This window comes from Amblyomma maculatum, chromosome 1 (genome assembly GCF_055883805.1).
Source record: "Amblyomma maculatum isolate TAMU_Amacu chromosome 1, ASM5588380v1, whole genome shotgun sequence".
Classification (NCBI taxonomy): domain Eukaryota; kingdom Metazoa; phylum Arthropoda; class Arachnida; order Ixodida; family Ixodidae; genus Amblyomma; species Amblyomma maculatum.
The window spans coordinates 409770457-409786560 of record NC_139344.1 but is presented as its reverse complement, the minus strand read 5'-3'; the positions used below and the strand labels follow the sequence as shown (position 1 = coordinate 409786560).

The 16104-nt window shown below is 48.2% G+C and overlaps 1 protein-coding gene across 2 annotated transcripts in view; it reads left to right on the top strand.

Annotated features, from left to right (window-relative positions):
* Positions 1-13123, top strand: part of LOC146208915 (uncharacterized) — a 42388-nt gene extending 29265 nt beyond the window's left edge. For both annotated transcript variants that reach the window (XM_084596479.1, XM_084596481.1), the window contains one exon: positions 10986-13123. In XM_084596479.1, the coding sequence (XP_084452605.1) occupies positions 11189-12223 (1035 nt within the window). In that variant the 5' untranslated portion in view covers positions 10986-11188 and the 3' untranslated portion in view covers positions 12224-13123. The remainder of the gene's footprint in view (positions 1-10985) is intronic.
* Positions 13124-16104: the final 2981 nt, after the last annotated feature.

Sequence of the window (16104 nt, the reverse complement as noted above, 5' to 3'; positions counted from 1 at the left end):
AGCAGATGAATGAAGCCCTATGTCTGATGCATGAGGCAGTTTCACTTCAGGAACTGATCTTGAACTTGGCGTGATGCTGGATCGTCGCAGGTGGTCAGCGTGCACAAACCGCACTTTGTTTCTCACACACACCAAATATGTTGTTGGCGATTTTACTCGCGTAGCTTGTCCAGGCCACCATTTCACCACGTCATCACGCGCCGAGCAAACCCACGCACGATCACCAACAGCAAACAACCTCTCCACACCTCTGTGTTTTTTTACTTTGTCAGCCTTCGTACTCATTGTATCTGTAGTGCTCGGTTCTAGTAACGACAAGCGAGTCCGCAGTTCCCTTCGCAGAAATAATTCAGTGGGTGTTCTTCCTGTGAAAATATGCGGTGTAATTCTATAAGAAAAAACAAAGTTGTCAATTCTGTGCTGCAGCAACCTAGAAGTGCCTCTTTTTTTCATCTCCCAGCAGCTGCTTAAGCAGTGCCTTCTTGATCGTTTGCACTGCACGCTCTGCTGCTCGGTTAGATTGTGGGTGGCAGGGTGGCATGAGCGTATGCTTAACTCCGTTTACTTTAAGAAATTCTTGGAATTCAGCTGCTCGAAACTGCGGATTGTTATCGGTTACTAGTTCTACCGGCAACTCATGTGAAGCAAACCAGGAACAAATATATTAAACCATTTTGGCAGCTGTAGTCACTGTCATAGCTTTGATTTCTAACCATTTGCAGCATGCATCAATTGCGGCAAGGAACAATTTTTCTTTTTCTTCTGCGAAATCCAAAGGTACACACTCCCATGGGTTTTGACACAGTTGCCAGGGGGCCAAAGGTATGGGTTGTACGGAGGAAAGAACAGACTGGCATATCTGACAATTCTGCACACATTGTTCGAGGGCATGATCAATGCCAGGCCACCACACCGTGGATCTTGCTACAGCTTTCATTCTGGTTATGCCCAGATCTTGTTCATGCAATACATCCAGCACCTGATTCTGGAGCGACTCTAGAATGACCACTCTGTTTGTCCATACCAGGCATCCATTGTCTATACTGAGCTCAAATCGCCGAATGAAAAATGGTTTTAACTGATTGGACACAGTTCTAGGCCAGCCATGTCATATCATGTTCCTAACTGCGCTCAACAGTTTATCTCGCCCAGTTTCGCGTTCCACATTCTTTGCCGTCACAGGCAACTCATTCAGAGACGAAAAATAAAAGATTTCCTCACATTGGTCCCCCGAGTCGGCTAGTGGCAAGCGAGACAATGCATCCGCATGACTGATAGCAGATCCCGGCTTATGTTTTATCTCGTAGCGATAGTTAGCCAAACATGCGAGCCACCGATGCACTCTTGCAGTGGCTACCACGCTGCCCTGCTTTTTCGGATCAAACAGAATAGTGAATGGCTGATAGTCAGTCAAAATGTTAAACACCTGTTCGTACAAGTACTTGTGAAATTTTTTACATCAAACACAATGCTTCGGGCTTCTTTTTCTATTTGACCATAGTTCGTTTTGGATGACGGCAATGACCGAGACATAAAGGCTATGGGTTTTCCATTGCAGTTTTCGACGTGCGACACTGAGTCCGTATTCAGAGCCACCACATGTGATCTGAATTTCTTTTTTTTTACAATAAAAGCGTCAAGACACTTTTATCAGACAACATATTTTTGGATAGTGTGAAAGCCTCGTCACACTGACGCGACCAGTGCCATTTGCTTTCTTTGCGGAGCAAGTCGTGAAATGGTTCAAGGACCGTTGCCAAATTTGGCAAAAATTTGGCATAAAAGTTTTATCATGCCCAAAAAAGCCTTCAACTGAGTCACGTTGGTCTGCAGGGGGGCTTTTTTTATGGCCACCACCTTTTCTGGCGTCGAATGCAGGCCATCCTTATCAATTTCATGTCCCAAATACGTTGCGAGTTGCTGAAACAAAGCACACTTTTTATTATTCACACGTACACCGTGTTCGCTCAAACGCTGTAGGACCCGTGCTACTCTTTCGTAAGCCTGCCTATAGTTCTCGCCTGTGATGATTACGTCATCCAAGTAGCAGGCCGTACCCAGCATACTATGAAGTATTTGGTCCATGACAGCTTGGAACGCTGCCGGTGCGCAAGATATGCCATACGGCAAGCGACAAAACCTAAAAAGGCCCACGTGCGTGTTAATAGTCGGCAGTTCTTGAGCTGGCTCATCTAGCTTGAGCTGCAGGTACGTCTTCGACAGGTCAAGAACGGAAAACACTGTTCTGCTCTGCAAGGTTGCAAAAATGTCTTCGGGCAGCGGCAAGGGATGATGCTCAGCCTCAATGCCCAGATTGTTGCTGTCTAAAGAAAGTATGAATTCCTTGCATGCAGCCTGACTGCGTACAAACTTGTACTTAATCCATTACAGGTACCAGATTGCTTGTAACACTTTTGTGCAACTCTGGATGCTGTTAGGTGGTGTGTATGGAAGGGTGTGTGGCACGTTACATTGCGAAAATTAAACGTGTGTGACACACTGTACATCACAGATGCCATGTGGCACCCATCTGTATTTGTCCGAGGTGACACTTGTGGAGTGTCCTGTCACTGGGCAAGTGCCTAGCGAGGACTAGATGGAATGACAAGCCAGTCTGTTCAAAGCACATGCTAGGGCTCACCGTAGCCTGCTCACATGTGCACCCAGTTCCCTGCGGCCACACGGCCATTGTTGGATTGTCCAGAATCACACCCAGCGCTCTGTAGACTGCGAGCATGTTGTGATGCGACAGATGCAGTTCAGTGAAGGAGCAGGTGATCAGACATTCGAACATCATCATATCCACCATGCATCACTTGTTGCGTGGCTGCCTGCCATATGCAGCCAAAACATCTCCGGAAGATTGTTGCAGGCTGCAGCTGTTCTAATCAGTGGTCGCTGATGCACTGGAAATGCATTCACCTCATACAATTCATGGGTCGGGGTGCTGCTGTTGGAAGTGCTCATGAATGGCCACACACAGGTCTTCTGAGGCAAGATGGATGAAAGAACCACTCTTGGGCTGCATAGGTGAATGATAGTCTCGTGTAGTTTTGGTGTTAGGCTCATATTTGCGGTTGATACTCATGGGAAATGCAGCGCACATTATGTGGGCAGCTAGAAATGATAGAGAACGAGAGAAACCGAGGCTGATGCTTGGGTGGCGGGTGTATCTGAACCTCGTGGTACCGAGACTTGCGTTTTGTCTATCACCGCAAGTGGGCTGCGTAATGTTTTACTTAATGCAGAATGGGGGGGGGGAGCAATGGGATTCTTTACTATGGAGGGATGCCGGATTCCATCCACAGTTGTTTCTGGCAGATCCAGCGATAAGGTAAGGGAAGGTGGAAAGAGGGATGATAGCATCTGCACGTGCCGCAAGTGTGCTCGCCAATACCACGCGACTGTCAGCAGCTTTCGGCGGTTGAGAACTCATCGGTTCTGTTGCCTTCAGTTTTATAGTGGCCGGGCACCCACTGTGTTCCATGCTGTTTCAGGTTGCCCAGAGTACCATAGTCAGCAGTTCGCCAATTGCTGAGGGCAGAGCAGGGCTTGCACAGCAGCGCTTCTTGGCTTTTGGGAAGCGGTCAGAAAAACTCTTGAAACACTTTTTGGGCTGGAAATAGTGTCCCAGTTCAGCCTTTTCTTTGGTTCTATTCGGACATCAGATAGCCTGCCTTGAAAACAATGTTACTCAACAATTTAAGGTGAAAGCCCTTCTTGACTCATGAGTGGCATGCACCAAGGTGTGTCAAACCAGACAGATCCAAAGCCAGTCCAACACAAGCCGCATAACAAGCCAGATCAGAAGTTAGCCTTTAATTTAAAAAAAATCGTTTTCCACAGGGACTCAAACTCCTACCTCTCTGTTCAACAGCTGAGGGTGCTAACCATCTACGCCACACTGGGCACGTGAGGAACGTATCTTAATTTTTATCTAGCGTTTCTGCAGCCTCCATAGCAGCGTAGGGGCAAGATGACTGCGATTCAGCACCATCTCCAAGGGTTAGCGTGACTGGCCGCAGCCACGCATCAAACACAGCCACACGTCCTCTGCTGGCAGCTACGAAGATAGAGCGGCATAACGAGAGTGCGTCATCTTTGCCGAATCGCCTCATTGCTTTGAAGGGGCTTTAAGTGCTACCTAGACTTTTTACATGAAGAGCACGTTTGACCTACTGTGCTTGTAGGTATATGCAAACTGTGTTCTTTAAATATGCATATTTTGCGAATGTGTATCCTCTATAATTGTGCAGCATAAAGCTTACAGTTGAAGACTGGTCAAATGGAACTGTGTGCGAGCAAGGACAGACTTAATGCTCTAGCACACCCTCGCATCTCACTTTAGCAGCCTCCTTGTGCCAGGGAGGTCAGGAGGCTAAAATCTACACCTTGCGGAGTGCTCCTGAATCAATATTTCATCGCTCCAAAGTGCATCACATTGTAGGGCATGTAAAGAAGACGAAGAAGAAACAACGCTGCGGCATCGCCATCACCATCGCTGCCCTCCGGCGCCCATCTCTCTCGCGCTGAAGCTGTGCCCTGCGGCTGGTATTCCGATCCTGCTGTGCCCGAATTACTGCCAGCGCTAGACGTTCCAATCGACTATTAAATCCACATTTCACTTGGTGGAGGTCAAGCTGAGGTTCCCTGTACCTATCTCGCCCTGGAACTTCGCAGCAGAACGTTGACTACCCCAATGACGGAGCCTACTTCATCGCACCTACATCCATCCGCCAGTCACCTGCACAGGTGCCCTTCGTCAACGGGACCCCGCTACCTTCAGCGGAAGCAGCGATGACGACGTCGACGATTGGCTGGCCACTTACGAACGGGTCAGCCGTCAAAATAACTGGGACGAAAATCGTTAGCTCAATAATGTGATCTTTTACTTGAGCGACGTCGCTAATCTGTGGTTTCGAAACCACGAGTCGGACTTTACCACCTGGGCGCATTTCAAGACCAAATTTTCTGATGTCTTTGGCCGCCCCACCGTCCGAAAACTGTTCGCCTTTGATGATCTGTCAGTCCCTGTTTGCCAAGTTGACGCCTTGACTCCAACTCGTGTGGCTTCAGATCCGCTACAGCGGGACCTTTTTGACCATTCTGTGGACAGTGCTCTAGAGCCGCGCCACCGCGAGCAACTTCTTGACCTTCTACACTAATTCCGCTCCTCCTTCGACATCCCGCAATATTCCTTGGGCTGCATGACGACTGTTTCTCACCTCATTGACACTGGCGCTCACCCACCTCTCCATCAGCGGCCGTATCGGGTGTCCCCGACTGAGCGCCGTGTTATTGCCCAACAAGTCGATGACATGCTGCAACGCGGAGTAATTAGAGAATCCTGTAGTCCATGGTCGTCTCCTGTGGTCCTAGTTAAGAAGAAGGATGGCTCCATACGATTTTGTGTTGATTATCGCCGCCTCAACAAAATTACTCGTCGTGATGTGTATCCCCTCCCACGAATCGACGATGCCTTAGACTGCTTGCAAGGCGCAGAATTCTTTTCCTCACTCGATTTGCGCTCTGGATATTGGCAGGTGCCCATGGCAGAGGAGCATCGCGCTAAGACCGCCTTTATTACTCCAGACGGACTATACGAATTTAATGTTATGCCGTTCGGACTCTGTAACGCCCCAGCCACATTTGAAAGAATGATGGACACTGTACTGCGTGGCCTGAAATGGAACATCTGTTTATGCTACCTCGATGATATCGTCGTCTTTTCAACCGACTTCCCGACCCACCTGACTCGACTTCGCCAGGTTTTCACCTGCCTAACCCGCGCCGGTCTTCAACTGAACCTCAAAAAGTGCTGCTTCGGTGCCCGCCAGCTCACAATACTCGGACATGTTGTGTGCAAAGATGGAGTTCTGCCTGATCCCGAGAAGCTCCGCGCCGTCGCTGACTTTCCGAAACCGACCACTTTGAAACAACTGCGAAGCTTCGTGGACCTCTGCTCGTACTTTCGTTGTTTTGTTCGCAATTTCGCAACCATCATAGCCCCCCTTACACAGCTCTTGAAAGGCACTCCTAACCTGTCCTCTTGGTCGCCAGCCTGCGATGATGCATTCGCGACACTGCGCAATGTTCTGACGTCACCGCCAATCCTTCGCCATTACGACCCTACTGCACCTACAGAACTTCACACCGATGCCAGTGGTGTCGGCCTCGGCGCCGTCCTCGCCCAGCGCAAGCCTGGCTTCTCCGAATATGTTGTCGCCTACGCAAGCCATGCTCTTACCAAAGCCGAGTCGAACTACTCCGTTACCGAAAAGGAGTGCTTAGCAATCGTGTGGGCTATAACGAAGTTCCGCCCTTACTTATATGGCCACTCCTTCGAGGTAGTTACAGATCATCATGCTCTCTGCTGGCTCGCGTCTCTCAAGGATCCGTCTGGCCGTCTCGGGCGCTGGGCCCTCAGGCTTCAGGAATACGACATCCGTGTAGTGTACCGCTCTGGCCGCAAGCACTCTGACGCCGATGCTCTTTCTCTGTCACCGGTGCGTTCGCCTAACTCATCATCCCCTTCTCAAGCCTCCTTGTCAGCACTCACCATTGAGGATATGCCTTTCGAACAACGACAAGATCCTTGGGTTTCTAACCTGCTAGATGTCCTTGGCACTACTTCCGCGGCTATGCATCCTCGGGCACTCCGCCGACAGGCCTCCCATTTTACCATTCGGGACGGCCTCCTCTACCGAAAGAACTACAACTCAGACGGCAGAAAATGGCTTATTGTCATTCCACGCCACCTCCGCTCCGAGGTTTGTGCCCACCATCACACTGACCCGCAAAGCGCTCATGCCAGCGTCCTGAAAACCTATGATCGAATTCGTCAGAGGTATTACTGGCGGGGAATGTACAATTTCGTACGTCGTTACATTCGCTCTTGTACCGCCTGTCAACAACGCAAGATTTCTCGCCACCCCGCTGGTCCTCTCCAGCCTTTACCGTGTCCAGCTTGCCCGTTTGATCGCGTGGGAATCGGCCTCTATGGTCCGCTACCATGCAGTGCCGCCGGTAATCGATGGGTCATCGCCGCCGTCGACCACCTGACCCGTTATGCGGAGACTGCTGCACTTCCCGCGGCGACAGCCCGAGAGGTAGCCCATTTTCTTCTGCGCCACTTCATTCTTCAACACGGCGCCCTGCGCGAGCTACTCAGTGATAGAGGTCGTGTCTTTCTTTCCGAAATAGTCCAAGAGCTCCTGTCGTCTTGCAAATCGATACATCGGGCTACAACCGCGTACCACCCGCAAACCAACGGCCTCACGGAGCGTTTCAACCGTACGCTTGGGGACATGCTCGCAATGTATCTTACATCTGAATCTGGGAGCTCCAACTGGGACCAGGTACTGTCATTCGTAACATTCGCGTACAACACTGCCACCCAAGCAACAACTGGTTTTTCGCCCTTCTTTCTCCTATACGGCCGTGAACCATCCTGTACTCTGGACACAATTTTGCCGTACCATCCAGATGCCTCTGAGTACAGTGCTTTGTCCGATATTGTACAGAAGGCTGAGGAAAGCCGTCAGCTAGGTCGCACGTTTACCTCCAACACTTAAGGCTATCGCAAAGATCAGCATGATAGCGATACCCCTACTTCGACGTTCCTGGCCGACAGCTTCGTTTGGCTATGCGTTCCTGCCACCAGCAAACTAGAAACGAAATACCACGGACCTTATCGCGTCTTGGAACGCACATCCCCTGTTAACTATGTCATCGAGCCAGTCACCCCTTCTTCCGACCACCGCCGCCGCGGCCGTGAGGCTGTCCATGTTAGCCGCCTCAAGCCGTATTACAACCCTCTGGTTGTCTCTTCTCCGTGAGTCGCTAGGATGGCGACTTCTTCACGCGGGGGAAATGTAAACAAGACGAAGAAGAAACAACGCTGCGGCATCGCCATCACCATCGTTGCCCTCCGGCGCCCATTTCTCTCGCGCTGAAGCTGTGCCCTGCGGCTGGTATTCCGATCCTGCAGTGCCCGAATTAGTGCCAGCGCTAGACGTTCCAATCGACTATTAAATCCACATTTCAGGCATCACATTGTGCATTCCAGTGTTCCGCAGTGCTCCTAAATTAAAGTTCCTTTGCTCTAGTGTGCTCCACATTGCAAATCTTGGGGCTTCGAAGACGGTTACAAATTGAATTTTGCTAGTCACCAAGCCATGTTGGAATCCACGGCAACGAGATCGAGGCATCGTTTTGGTGGCCCCGAAAGGGGCCTTGTGAAATATACGAGAAGGTTGTCACAGTCGCCTTTCAGCTTGAGAAATCCCGAAGTAACGCTGGGGTGAAGAGAGAAAGAGAGACAAAACTTTTATATAAAAGTCACCACCTGGCTGGAAGTACTCATTGTTAATTAGCAGGGCAAACTGCTTAGACTTTGTGGCCAGAATCGGCCCAGTGATAGGCACGTTCTGGGCACAGGCACCAAGAAACCACTCGTAGAACGCCTCCTTCACCTCCTTATAGGCATTTTATCGAATGCGTATGCGCCCACTGTCAAGCGAGGACTTTGTCAAACTTCTTAGCAGAGCGGATCATCGTCGACGTCGTCGGTTGCGATAGTGCATACTTCTTACCCAAGTCACACACTTCTTCACCCTCTTTGCAGTCCTTCGCAATTCTGCACTTTGTTTCCAAACCGATAGCCATGCGCTTTCTTTTCACTGATAATCAGCGGGCGGATCAGCCATCTTCCGTTTCGGTGGCGATTCAAACGAGACGGAGAAACCACGTCGTCAGGAACGACTTCGACGCAATCAACTTGCACAAACAACCAAATTCGCTGGCAGAACCAGTAGAAATGTGCAGAATTAGGGGCGAGCGAGCAGATCAGCGCTGTTGGCGTGTTGGCGAAGTTCATTAGCGTTTCGGAGGGCGGCGCGGCGTAGTGCTATGGGCACAGTCCATTTGTATTCGGAGGGGTGGAAGGGCGGCGGGAGAAAGGCGTGCAAGGCTGGCAATGCGGAGAAGGCCAGAAAACAGGTTCTATTGTATGAACGTGCGGCGGGCAGGGTGCAGCAGCTGGAATTTTTTTATTTATTTTTTTTTTTCAAGGATTTCGCATTTCACTACCTTTTGGCACGAGCACTCAGGAGCCAGACTTCATTGTTATAACTGATAGTGCGACATGGGGGCATTGTAGTAAGCTGGGTATTTTATCATAGAAAACATAAAAAAGTAGACTGTGCAGCAGCTTTTCATTGTTGTAACCGATATATTGTTAAAACCGGTATCGTTATAAGTGGACTAGACTGTACACGGATTCGTTGAGTGTACTGATGGCTTTAAATCACAGAAATGCTGCCATGCCTCTACTTGGTGACATAATACATAATGTAAAAATGATCACGGCACAAGGACATAGCATAGTTTTTTCAGAAATAGACGAAGTGCTAATAACACATTCACATGAAAGAAGGCACGAACAAGCGTTCAATGACAACTGACAATATCAGTTGTCAGTGTGCGCTTGTCCGTGTCTTATTTCATGTGAATGTGTTGTTAGCGCTTCGTCCATTTTTGAAAAATGCTGCACCAACTAGCCCAACAAAAAGTCCTTCTTGAACATAACATAGTGTTCTGTTGGGTCCCAAGTCACGTAGGCACTGACGGCAATGAAAGAGCAGACAAATGTGCTGCACTTGCCCACAACAAATAGATTAAAAAAGTAAACATGCCACATAGAGATTGCCTGAAATTAATAAAACATAAACAAGGAGGATAAATGACAGTCTGTGTGGAAAAACCAAGAAAATAATAAGTTGCGCCTCATAAAGCCTGTACTAGGAGAATGAAAATCGAACACACATCAACAACGTTTTATGGGAGTGATATTACGCCGTCTTCGTATTGGACATACTCATCTTACACAACTTTCTACTGATGAAACATTACAAACCGACCTGTGAAGAATGCGGCGAGATACTCACTGTTAACCGCATTCTAATTACATGCTCAAACGTTTTCACTACGGAGAAAACGTTTTACTATATTTTACTATCATACCATCCCATTGCACCCCACCTTACTTTTAGGAGAAAGAGCACTTGTAGACCTAGCATTTGTTTTTCCTACAAAAAGGAAACTAACTAATCCATTTCCTCTTTTGCAACTAAAACATATATTGACCTTGCTCTTGGCGCTTGATAGCCTTAGTTGCTTATGCGCCATAAAAACCAACACAACACACAATGCACATCTTTTTTTTGTTCTCTGCCGATGCATTAGAGGCAGTGCATTTTTGTACAGCTAATGTTCTCACATATATTGTCATGTGGGTCTGGATAATGCAATTGCAAAAATATATGAAAAGCGCATGGTTTCAAATCTCAGTTTGAGATCATAAACAAAGTGTGAGTGGTGCGTGATATAACCACTATAATGGTAACGCTCATGGCTGATATTTCATTACTGTTTGCTGCACAATGAATCCTGGCCCCCCTCCCTTTAATTTTTTTTTTTTTATATATATTTGTTGCAGGTCCTTTAGTTTCTTAACGTCACTTGTACAGTCCGCCGCCCCAACTTTGGCGGCTTGCCAAGCTGCTGCAGACTGGTAACCTTATGAAAGTGACTTTTTTCTACTAATTTGAGAATAGACTTTTCGTTTTTGGACATCAAAAACAAAAAGTCTGGCACAAAATGAAAAATTGCTAAAGATGTGGTAATAGATACACTGTGACAAGTATGATTAATTTTTGACCTTTTAAGGCCTGTTTTGGATATGTTTTAGTTTTCAATTTCCGTGGAATTGCATTACCACTGAGGCCCAAATGCAAGACGGGGGGGGGGGGGGGGAGCACAAACTAGCTGGGCGTATATATATATGGTGATGTGGCGTTAGGAACAGACACTAAAGGCACATGATTGTTTGAAGTTCAAATTTTGTTAACCACTAGGTGTTTGAAATGGAAACTTTGCTAGTGGCTTTTAAAGTATGTGCATCCAGGTTGCTTTTTTCTTTGCAGGACCCGCAGGACCCGCCAGTGACCGTCGAAGCAAAGACATATGCAGGTGGTGTACTAGGCCATGGACTAAAGGCAAGATGTTGGATAAATTCAGGCACTTCTGATGACCATCGTAAGCCACCATGCTCTCAGTTTCAACCGTCTATTTAGAAAACGCACGCCAGGAAGCTGAAGTCTAGTTGCGAGATTCTAACGCTGTGAGAATGCTGACTCAATCGCGGTCCTCCAAGAAGGGCTCCCAGCATGGCTTGTGCGCCCCGGATTCGGAGTCTTTGATGACCAAGATGGCCCAGCTGAGCTTGGCACCACCCCACTTGAGACAACATGAATGCCCGCTCTGTCAGAAGGTGCTGGCAAATAGGAAAGCATTGAAGCGCCACTCTCGGGTGCACTCTGGTGAGAAACCGTATGGGTGCTCCCTGTGCCCAGCGACTTTTGCCAAGCGATGGTCGCTGAGTCTTCACCGCCGGACGCACACTAACGAGAAACCTCATTCTTGCAACATCTGCGACGCATCGTTCACACAACAGGCATCACTGCAGCGCCACCTGCGGATGCACACGGGCGAGAAGCCATACACATGCTCATTCTGTCCGGCGGCGTTTGTGGATAGTAGCATGCTCAAGGAGCACGAGCGGACACACACAGGGGAGAAGCCCCACGAGTGCCACGTGTGCCACAAGAGGTTTGCCCAAACTGGCACCCTGTATGTTCACGTACGCATCCACTCGAATGCAAAGCCGTACGTGTGCAGCTATTGTCCGGCGACGTTCAAGGACAGAAAGACGCGTGACAACCACGTGCGAACGCACACGGGCGAGAAACCCTTCGTGTGTGCCCTGTGCTCCTCCAGGTTTTCCCAGCAAGCAAACCTCAAGCGTCACATGCGCACACACACAGGCGAAAAGTCTCACGTTTGCGACCTGTGTCCGGCAGCGTTCGGTTACAAGCAGATGCTAATCGCCCACAGGCGCTCGCACTTTGGCGAGAAGCCACTCAAATGCAGCCTGTGCCCGGCGACGTTTACCTACCCTCCGAACCTGCACTCTCACGAGAGGACTCACAACAAGACAGTCCCCTGCCCCGTGTGCGACAAGAAATTCTCGGACGGGGCGCGCGCACGGCGCCACATGCACACCCACACTGGGGAAAAACCATTTGAGTGCAGCATCTGCAATAAACGGCTGGTCAGTATGAGCAGCCTGGCGTACCACATGCAGTCGAAGCACGCACTCTGATAGTCTACATGCACCATCTTGGACTTCACCGAATATTTACAAATGCTTTAACACATCCTTACCAGGAAGGTCCGGTGGTTGTGGAAGTAGCAGTGGAATCGGCTAATGTTCAGTGAGGATGATTGCTGCCTAATGCTTTAATGGAGGTTTCACTGGAGGTTTCACTGGTGATTGATACTCATGGCACTATTAAGGCATGTAAGCCTGAATTATCCCTCAGTCTGCTTCAGTCTGTACCTGATTGTTATGTACACTTCCAGGTAGCTTCTTTGTGTCACTTTTTTTTTTTTTTTTTTTTTTTTTTGCAAAGGCGATGCTACATTGCTCAAAACAATTTTGAGAGCTTGAAATAAACAGGATTCTAAGGAGTCTTGGGGACAAACTTTTAATGGAATATATAAACAACCCTTGCATAGAGCCGCGTTCACATGCAAGCGAAAACGCTAGCAATTTCTGGCGCGGCGACGCAAAAACCTGTTCTGAGCTGTCGCGGCGGATCGAGCAACGTAGTTCCATTTTCGCTCTTGTCGCTGCCACTCGCCGCTCAGTTCACTCAATTGCTTGAAGGCTCTTTTATCAACATTGATATTTACTTTTGCCTGTACATACCATGAAAAAAAAAGGATGCGGGATCAAATCCTGGCCGCAGAAGCCACTTGTGAAAAGCAAAGCGCCCACGTGCTGTACAATGCCAGTGCATGTTAAAGAACACCAGATGGTCGAAGTTTCCGGCCTTTCACTACGGCATCTCTTGTAATATGACTCGCTTTGTGTCAAACCCTATAAACCAAACCATAACATGAGAAATGTCAGTACCAACTTTAGAAGAAAACATTTACAAAATGTTGAAAAAGTTCAAGTGCTGCAAAAAGAAGCGGTAATAAAAAATTTCAAAATATGCACCATGTTGTAGATGCCACTTTTCTTAGTTTTGTAGCTATGGCTTACGGATGCTTTTTTTTTTCTTTGCTGGTCCGTGGATTAAAACAAGTGACTGAGGTCGTTGGAAAGAAATTTTATTAAATGCAATATCTCTCTCTCTGCTAAAAGTATACCAGTTATTCAGACAGCATTTCAAAAGTGTGGAACCATCTCAGTCTGCAAACTTTCTAAAAGAAACTTCAGAAAAGGGGCTCCATGAATATGAAGTGAAAGAGTAATAAAAATATTTCAGGATATGAAATTTTGGTACAACATTGGTGGAAGAGCTCCATCCTGCTCCGGACCAGATATTTTGCCATGAAATGTAGCAGAACACTGTTTTGCTGCACACTCTGCCATAAAGGAACAATGACAGGTTCACTGGACATATTTCAACTTTACCGTTCTGTAAATATGCCTGGTTTTACGCCCAGTGTTTTAATGTCTGAAGCGTGCTGCATATTTAAATAAATGAAAAATCGTGACCGGGAAACTCCTCCCACCGAGAGCGACCGCCATTTTGAAACACTCGTGCGACCTCCCAGTAGGGGAGGATATTTTTGCTTAGTGAACAATGCGTGTTACTGAAAAAAATTAGTTGTGGTTTAGCTCTAGTTAACCCTAGTTGAATTGCGAAAGTAATGGCGGAAGCTTATTTTGCCTGCTACATTATTCCCTTATCATGCCCTATCAGTGTGAGGTGCTACATTATTGGGGACACTTAAGCTCATCCTTGAAGGGTATGACGCGAGGGCATAAGCTACCAGCCCACATATAAAGTCATGCTTCTACCAAGCCGTATGGACGTGCCTGCGTGTTGGGGTAACGAGAATGCACAGTTCTGGCAGGCTGATTCTGATATCACCCTCTCATATGAAAGGAGCGACCCGAGTTGGCAGCTCCTGCCAGTGGCATAGAGGTATCGTGAATTCAAATGTCATGGCAGGCTGATTTTTTTTAGGAGACCGTAGCTATGCCTCTTCACGACATAGCTACCACTCTTCACAGCGTAGCTGCGGCCACTCGAGGTCTCGCTTTGGCTGTCGTAGTATTGCTTTTGCAATAAAATAGAATGTTTTCTTGAGCATGTTTCAGGCACACTCACACTAAGTGGGCTGCGCGGTATATTCCTCAGGTGGTCAATGCACCGATCTGTCGCATTATACCAGTCACGACGTCAGCACCACCAATGGTCTCCTATCGTAGTGTGAGGTTTTCAGGCCCCATGACGGTGGCGAAACTGATCAGTGAGCAGTCCGATGTTTTCTAGGCCAATAGCTTGCTGAGCAGAAACTTCATGCCGGAGTGGTCTGAGTAGCAGTGCTTGTCAGTAGTATAACAACGTGAGAAAAGAAACCAGCTACTACATTTCATGCTTTTACGCATTAACACTCATGATCAATGAGCTTCCTAGTAATTTCATGACTCCACCGAATCAACCCGTTCCCCAATGAGTAAGCCTAGAATTTAGGGCTGGCGATTTGGGCGGTAGCGGAAGGCGTATTCACGAGTTTCAACCGTCGCTTGTGGCCACAGAGTATGCAATAGTGATCCAAAATCGATGACTGCTTAGTGAGAGCTCAGCTTGCATTTTAATGCGCTGCCATTTGTATAGAAAACTAGGTAAACAAACATGCTGGGGTATGGTCCTGATCCACTGATCGCCACAATCCTACTAATTTTGGGCTTGTACCTAAGTAATAATGTATATTTACGCTTAAACACTTATTACGCGTATACACGAGGTATCTGCTGGACAAGCTAAAAAAAGAAATGCTAGTGTAGCGTCGGGAGCCGGTTACAGTTGTGTATGCATAAGGCTGCGAGAGAGGCGAGACTGCGACAGCGGCGGCTTGAGGTTAAGTGAAGCAAGGCTCGCAGTCGGCATGTGTTCTAAAAATGCAGCAGCGCAAAAGGATATGTTGGTCACTGAATTTGCGTCGTGCTCTTAGCTTGTCTTAGTGGTCGATCTCAGGTCCTGTCCGGAAAACACATTCATCGGTAAGAATAGGTACAAGCATCCCCCAATCTGATGCGTGAGTTACCAACTGCAGCTAAGAAAGTCTGGACGTCCCGCCAGTGGGGGAGGCGCTGCAGAGGGACTGCGCTAGAAAATATTAGTTTTTATCAACAGGCGCAAATACTTACTTTAAATTTTATGTTGCCTCTCGCTGTTGTATAATTTCTTTCAGAGTGGTCAACTGTGCATATTCCTGAAGTGCTGGGATGGTGTAAGTTTTAGCAAGCCCGTCATGGTGCAATTTTTATTTCTATTTAAAGGAGGTCACGCCACCAGATGTCGGACATGATATCCGCGCTCCCCGAGCCTCGCTGGCACGTGACCCTTAATTGGACCGCGCCGCACCCAAATTGGGCCTCCTGGGAAGACCCTTAATTGGACCGGGCCTCGGGCCTCCTCGGCATGCAGGCCCCATGCGGGGTCTGCATGGCGAGCCCCGCATTCCCGGCAGCTTCTTCTCTCCGAAGCACGCACCGCAGCTCCCATGGCTGCCGTGGCGTCTGCCAATGCTCACCTCGTCGCTCGACTCGTATACCTCTGATCTCCTCAAATCAAGCAATGTCAACCTATATGAAATGGAGAACGTCGCCGTGGATCCAGATGATGGCTGAATAACACCAATCCCCAGATGCAAGGTTCAATTCATCCTGCACTCAGTTGTCCTACAACCCCCCACTGCCGCCTTTGCGCAAACGGTCAAGCCCTACCAACTCCTTGAAGCGAATACTGCCGCTACGTCGCTGCGCCCACAAGCTTCAGGAGAAATTGTTATCAATATGTGTCCGTCCCAACACCTCACCAATATAAAGACAGCGTTTGTACAGACCGTAACTCCATTCAAAACATACCGTTCAACAGCAAGAAATGCCTCTTTGACCATACAAAGTTACTCTGATCATCTCTTGCCACAGCGCTCACCACGTTGTGGCAGGACTCATCC